This window comes from Empidonax traillii, unplaced genomic scaffold (assembly GCF_003031625.1).
Source record: "Empidonax traillii isolate 1590-97213 ecotype Southwest subspecies unplaced genomic scaffold, ASM303162v1 scaffold270:size1067046, whole genome shotgun sequence".
Lineage (NCBI taxonomy): Eukaryota > Metazoa > Chordata > Aves > Passeriformes > Tyrannidae > Empidonax > Empidonax traillii.
In genome coordinates this window covers 1,048,441-1,055,586 of record NW_020955463.1, presented here as the reverse complement: position 1 = coordinate 1,055,586, position 7,146 = coordinate 1,048,441, and the positions used below count along the sequence as shown (strand labels likewise).

The following is a 7,146-nucleotide window of genomic DNA, read 5'->3' as shown; positions in this document are numbered from 1 at the left end:
GAGGTTAAGAGAAATCCTCTTGTGCTCTGTCCTTTCTTTATCATTCAGATTTTAGGAGAATTTGGCAGAGATCTTCATCGTGTTATGTCATGTCTTCTCTTCTACTTGTTGATCATCAGGAAAATAGTTGCTTTTGTCCATATTCAAACTGTGAGTGATGGCACCAGACTCTCCATAGTTAGACTGAACAGAGCAGGGCCTGGACACTTTATTATTTCAGGCTCTCAGCAAATTCAGATAGCTTTGTATCATTTACTGTCATATGAAAGGCTTATTTTTGCAATCATACATGAGATTACTACTAAAGTGGGGGAAAAAAAATCCAAGAAAAATAATGTAGAGGTCGGAAGCTGCTCTTCCCTTTCCTTCTGTTCCTTCTGTCTATCCCCATAGCGCGGAGCACTGGAAAATAATGAAAAGAACTCGGGGTTGTCACACATATTACTCTTTGTGATGGCACCCTTTTTCTCCTCGTGGATCAGTATAGCTCCTGGCATAGCAAAACTCTGCTGTGCTTGGTGTCACCAGCCTTGCTATAACAATAACACAACCAGGGATAATAACAGTGTACTGGAAAACTTCGTAGCTGTAGAATGAAAAAGGTAAATAATGCTCCCTCATTCAATGACACACATGTATCCATTAACTGTAATTATGTACAAAGCTAATTTTTCAGATTTGACTGATTGAAAATTGTTTTGCCCAAGAGACAGTGCCTTATCTTACTAGGTTTTCATGATAATACGGAATGAAATATTTGTGTTACCACCTCCTAGCTTGTCAGAGCACTGCTTCAGTGAAGAGGCAACTTCTAATGATTTGTGTAGTAATCCTTCTTGTGTCCTGACGGAAACAGGGAACCTATAAGTATTTTAATCCTCCCAAAAGCCTTTTCCCCCCTCTTTTTTTCTGTGTTATCTCTGAAAGAAACCCAGTCCCACAGGTGCTTCACCCATGCATATTTCTCCATGAGAAGAGAGGAAAAACTTGATTGAAATAATGAAGTCTAGGCAAATAAATAGATATTTTCCTATATCTAAGTCTTGTCAGTTAGTTTGAAAACTGCAGGAAACACATACATATTTTATTTGTCCTTTTGGAATTATGAGGCATAGATACGGCTAGAACAAATGAAAGGTTTGGTTCAGAGGTGGATACTGTAATGACATGTAAGGCAAAACAAATGTAGTGCCTCCGATATGACAGGTCGTTGTTTCCCTTTTGAACTTTTTACTGTAAAGTTTAGAGGAAATGTGATGAAACTTGATGACGAACCAACTTAAAATTCAGTTATAAATAGGCTTCCTACATTAGTAACAGACTTAATCCGTTATTGCTACATGTGCTTCCATACTTTGTTCCTCTTTCTCTTTCTGGTGTTGCTCAGAAGGATTGAGCAATCATTTGGGTTTATTAATGTACTCCAGCTATGATGAGACTAGTGCAAGTCATCAGCACTCAGGCAACGCACTGGTAAATGTAAACAAGTCTCATACTCTGAACCGATGACATTAACAACACTTTCTTTGTCCTGCAATAGTGTTTGCGTTGTTCATATTGTGTTTGGGTCACTGGTGTTCAGATTGGTTTAGCTTGCATTGAAATTAATGGCCACAGATATGCAGGATTCATTTCAATATTCTACCAATAACTAACCAATACCTCAAAATATGGGTTAGCATCTATTGTTTCCAGATAATAGTGAAACTGTAATGGAGGTTCCTTGGTGCATTCCTAGTTCACCTGATGAACCCACATTCTGTTCTGCCAGGGGATGTTAACGGTGCCAGCATTAACAAGAGTGTTCTTTAGACCTGTGTAAAACATGGAGATTAAAAAGTTAGTACCAAAATAGCCATCTTGTGAATCAGCCTCTTTGTGATATCAGAGAAGTGGGTTAATTAAGAAATCATTAAATAACTTCCTAAAACCTCAGAATACAGAAAAATGAATGACTGAGATTTTCAGCTATGACATGCAGAGAAGAATCTGAATTTTTCAGAGCAGGTTATGAAGCTATTCATCACAATGGTTTTTTGCAGTCTTTTTGGAAAGATCTGGGTCCCATAACCAGAAAAATATTAACTGTATATGAATACAACCCTGTGTTTCCATTACAAACTCAGAAGAGGAGAAAGATGAGTTTGGGTGGTTGGGGTGAAATCAGATGAGGGAGAGTGAAAAAGGCATCTAGCAGAGACTACTGAACAAGTTTATAAAGAATTTGTGCTTTGTATTCACAAATTATGCTTTCAATAAATGGATGGGGCTTTAAACATTAATTCAGATTTCTTGATATTAAGAGAAAACCAAATTGAGTTGTTGATTTAAAGACAGACTTCTATTACCATATCCTTAAAATAGTAATTTTTATGGGCTATTTCATGGCAAGGTATCTCCAATTAATTGTTTTGCTAATGGTAAAAAGTTAAATAAGACAGAAATTTTACATGTGTTCTGGTGTGAGACATGATGACTGAGAATTTATTACTTCAGGGAAGTAGTTTTGAACTTTAGTAGGGGTCGCTGACTAATCACATTACTCATTTGCTTTTTTTCCTCTGAAAGGCGGTAACATTTTAGCATGCATATTCGAATGGGAAACTGGACAGAATCCTATATAAACAACTTCCACAGATTCAGCCTGCTACTCCACCCTACGGGGAAGTTATAAGGTAAGAGTTATATGGCTTGCTGGATAACTCTATAAATGCCAAAGACATATTTTATGTTATAGTCAGGAGGTCCTTATTTTTGTACTACTTGCTATTTAAGTGCTAACTTAGGAATAATGCTTGAAAGTACCTTTGTGATAAAAGTACCTTCTTTAGGCTTTGTAGATTTAGCTTATCAATTACATTAAAATAAGAAATGATAGAATCATAGAAATCATAGACAATTTAAAAAGAACTAAAAGGAAAAAATTGTTATAGCATTTCAAAATTTGTATTATTGGTAAAATAGAATTTACTCCTAGTGAGCCAGATTCTGGTCTCCTTGTTCTTGCCAGGTGTCTTTTTAGGTTTTTCAGTCTTAGTTAATGGATCTGGTAAGTAAATTTTTCCAAGTGTGAGTCTGAGCAGTTATTCGTAATTTCACCTTCCGAAGCAAACCTCCAAGAAATGATAACTCTGAATAATGTGTAGGGCTGTCAAAAAATCTCTGTGTCAGTGCTGTCAGTCAGTGACTGAGAAGGGCTCTTTGGGACCTTCTGTGATATCACTGAGAGGAGAATCTATCCCATTGCCACGAATCCCCCCCAAAACCTTACAACAGGCATCTTCTCCTCTTTGTGGGTTGAAGCAACTCCAGGAGGACTTGTATCCTCTGAGGTGGGCATCCTAGGGAGTTCTAATTAGTTCAGTTGAGCTGATTTTTATCTGATGTGTTCCTTTCCCAGATTAAGGGAAAAAAAATGATCTGTCAATTCTATAGTGAGGTATTTAATTTGATCCCAAAGAATTCTCTATTTTTGCCATTTAATTGGATGAAAAAATTATTATATTATTGTGAGTCTTTTCTCAACAAAAATCTTTCCCTGTGGAACTGCAAATGAGCTGAAAGCCAGTTCCTTGTAGAGCTGTAGTGTGGCTACCTGGAGACTGTGCATTGTCAGGAACAGTGAGATCATGTGGCTCTCAGCATGGTCTGATGGGGTCAACCTCTGCCTGCAGATGAAGCTGCTTTAGACCTAAGCTAGGCAGCCTTGGGGTCCAGGGAATGAGGTGTTGCTTTCCAGGCACTTTTCTGGAGTGTGGAAGACGCACCTTTTGCTCCTTCAGCAGCTTGGTCATCGGCTGCCTCTTTATGTGGTCTGTTTTTAGGTGGTAATTTGCAGAGTCTGTGTGGGGGATCTGCTTTGTGAATAGGATGGAGACAACAGAGCTGAAAGTCTGACTTGGTCAATGCACTGTCCAATTCTGTACAGAAGAAGAAATGCAGAACAAGTCTAGGGCAAGGCTCAAGAGCAGATCGACAGGCAGGAGTAGCAAAGGTTAAACAGTAAAAAGGACGTGTCTGTGAGTGAAGGAGTTTTGGGAATTAAAAGGGGATTTTCCTCTGAGGGCAGCGACAGCGAGAAAAATACAGCACAACTCTGATCACCTGTGGGGAGTGTCATTGTTATCACAACCAACAATAGCTCATTCAAGATAAATCAAGCTTTGAACAAGCGTACGTGGTACATGTGTTTGTGAGAAGTTCACCTTTTAACCTAAGATTTATGTAATGGTAAATGAATAATTGTTTGATCTAACTGACACTGCACCTGTACTGTGCAGCCCAGGAGATGGAGATCGAGACTGCAGATGAAGTTGCTATTGTTGGAATAGGATGCAACTTTCCTGGAGGTAAGTTTGGGTAAAAGCAAAGCTGGCTGTGAGTGAACATTGAAAAGCAGAGTAATTGATTAGTGTTGGAATGGAGGAAAACAACATGATCCTCCCTTAGTAGAATTTGTTGTTTTGCTACTTGTAGGATCTTTTAAAAGGTCGTGCTGTGGTGGAAACTAGTTAGTTCAAATTAGTCTGCTGACAGACAGACAGACAGACAGGCAGACCGACCGAGCGATCTGCAGTGCTGGCAGCGAGCAGGGCATTGAGCTGCACAGGAAACTCACACAAAGGAACTGGATGGGCCTGGGATGATTTGAACTTTCTGCAGGGGCACTCTCTGGGGGCCTGTACATTGGTGCAGGACTCTGCATCCATAGGGTCAGGAGAGATCAAGGGCTGGACAGTATTACCAGCTGTGCCTGTAATATGGATAGGTTGGGTTTTCCTAAAAGAAAACTTCCTGCTTTGTTTCAGTATGCACCGTGGGTGCAGTGAGACAGTAGGGAAATGGGGAGAGAAAGTGGTTAAGGATTTTGTGGGGTTCCTTTGCTTTTAGACAAGCAGGGAAGGGAGCAGTCATACTTTTCAACTTCCTCTCACTAAAGAATGATCTGTTCTTTCTCTGGCAACTCGAGTGAGCAAGCTAGATTTCCCTGTAGGAGTTCCTTGTATCTGATGGTGCATCCCTGAGTCTGCAAGGGATGAAGGGGAGCACATAATTTAATCTATCTTAAAACCTTTGTGTCACAGGAGATGGAATTGACAATTTCTGGAAAGTCCTGGAGGAAGGCAAAAACTGCACAGTGGAAATCCCCCCTGAGAGATTTAATGCCAAAGAGTGGTATGATCCAGATGATAACAAGCCAGGAAAAATATGTACAACACGAGCTGCTCTTCTCGATGAGTGAGTCTGCTACTCTCCTGTGCCACTGATTTTTGTTGTACCTAGACTATGGGTGCAGCTATTCAGAGGCTGTGACTAATGTGAAGAATAGCAAATTACAGTATGATCAACAGATTTGTCTTTTATTTGAATTCTACATTCGCCTTAAATACTCAGGCTGCAGACCTTTATTCAAATGAGAAATTCACATGCATAAAAGAAATCTTATTGGCTCCTGAGGTTAACACTTGGCAAGGTTGAATCGTAGGACCCAGAATTACTTCAGTGTTTAATTCCATGTTAGATATTGAATTCTGCACTTAAATCAAGGGATGATAGAAGGCCCTACAAATCTGACCTTGGGATACAAGATTCGGGTTGGACTTGGTCTTTTGTAAGCATGGGCCTACCCTGAAGATGTTTTTAAAGAGAAACACACACCTACAAAGTATTTTGAATTTGTTGATAGAGAAGTAGGGTGTGGGGTCTGGGGGTATCTCTTGGAAACACCTGAGCTGATCCTCTACTTTTTGATTGTAAACTGTAAAGTATGGGTCTGCATTGGCTTAAAATAAGGTAGAAGACAATATGTGTTTATAACTTGTTGGCTAAGACCACATTACAGCAGAGGGAGACTCATTCTGTGCATTTCATAGTCTGAGGAGTCCTGTTGGTACTAGTCGAATAACCATGCAAATAAAAATGTCTAGGAGTGGGCTCTTACCTCTGCAATGCATAATCATGGATAAAAACACATATTCTGTAGTGAGACATCAAACATTCTTGGCCTATACACGTTTTTTTCTAAATTTCATAAATGGGAATTGTGGTCTAAAAAACAGTTTTTGCTTTGCTTTTCAGGAAATTCCAAAACACGTGTACTGTGAGTCTAGAAGTAAACATATCTTATATATATGTAATATAATTTTCTGGTCTGTGCATTTTAGATTTAATTCCTTTGACAACCACCTGTTTGGGATTAATAACATGGAAGCTGAACGCATGGATCCTCAGCATAAGTTACTGATAGAATGCACATACAAAGCCCTGGAGGATGCAGGAGTCCCTGTAGAAGCTGTCAGTGGCACCAAAACAGGTGTTTTTGTTGGTAAGATGGAAATTTCATGTCAAAGAAAGTGTGTTTGAACCTCCCAAAGACTCCTTCATGAACTTTCCAGACTTATCTAGCACTGGAGATATAAAGCTACTGTGCTATGGCACTACTGGCTATCTTTGATAAGAATTACTAGGTTACTCTGGAAGTTCATGAAGCAATTCCTGTATTTAGTTAAGGTGTTTGTCTTTCTGTCTTGAAGTACTGTAGTTGAAGCAGGAACCAACTGAAGTGCCTCCCCAACCCTTCCCAAGAATGATACTCCCGAGCCAGGCTGTGATGTCCCACCCTTAAGGGGAAAGGAACACCCAATATTCAAAAATGCTCCAGTCTGCAAAAAATGACAAAATTTTATTTGTAAATTACAAACCGGGCATGGAAATTGCTATGCTAGTCCCTGACCTACTACGTAAGCATTTTGGTTAAAGGAGTAGGGTGAAAGGGAAGAGAGAAGGGAAGATATGAATTAAAGATAGGAAGAGAGAAAGAGAGAGATAGAGGGAAGGGGAAGGGAGGAGAAGGGAGGGGAGGGGAGGGGAGGAGGAGGATGAAAGGAGGATGAGAGGAGGATGAAGAGATCACTAGTCCTGGTTTCAGTGTTGATCCAGCAGGGTCCTGGTTCCAGCATCCAGGGTCCTGGGTTGCCCCCCAGGCTTCGTGGGGGGTACCTGACGAACACTGAGGGTGGATAGGGAGGGGGACCCCAGTCTAGAGGCTTTCCTTTTACCTCTAGTCCTGGAGAGGGAAGGTGCGCCCCTCCCCCCACCATGAGGCATCCCATGGCCCCCGCAGAGACCACAGGACACTGCAGCAGC

General features: G+C 40.5%; 1 protein-coding gene across 1 annotated transcript in view; it reads left to right on the top strand.

Annotated features, from left to right (window-relative positions):
* The window catches only part of LOC114060305 (highly reducing polyketide synthase GPY1-like), a 28,794-nt gene that overhangs the window by 11,312 nt on the left and 10,336 nt on the right, over nt 1–7,146 (top strand). The window contains exons 4-7 of the mRNA XM_027889713.1: nt 2,569–2,675; nt 4,281–4,349; nt 5,085–5,238; nt 6,165–6,325. Of these exons, the coding sequence (XP_027745514.1) occupies nt 4,289–4,349; nt 5,085–5,238; nt 6,165–6,325 (376 nt within the window). The 5' untranslated portion in view covers nt 2,569–2,675; nt 4,281–4,288. The remainder of the gene's footprint in view (nt 1–2,568; nt 2,676–4,280; nt 4,350–5,084; nt 5,239–6,164; nt 6,326–7,146) is intronic.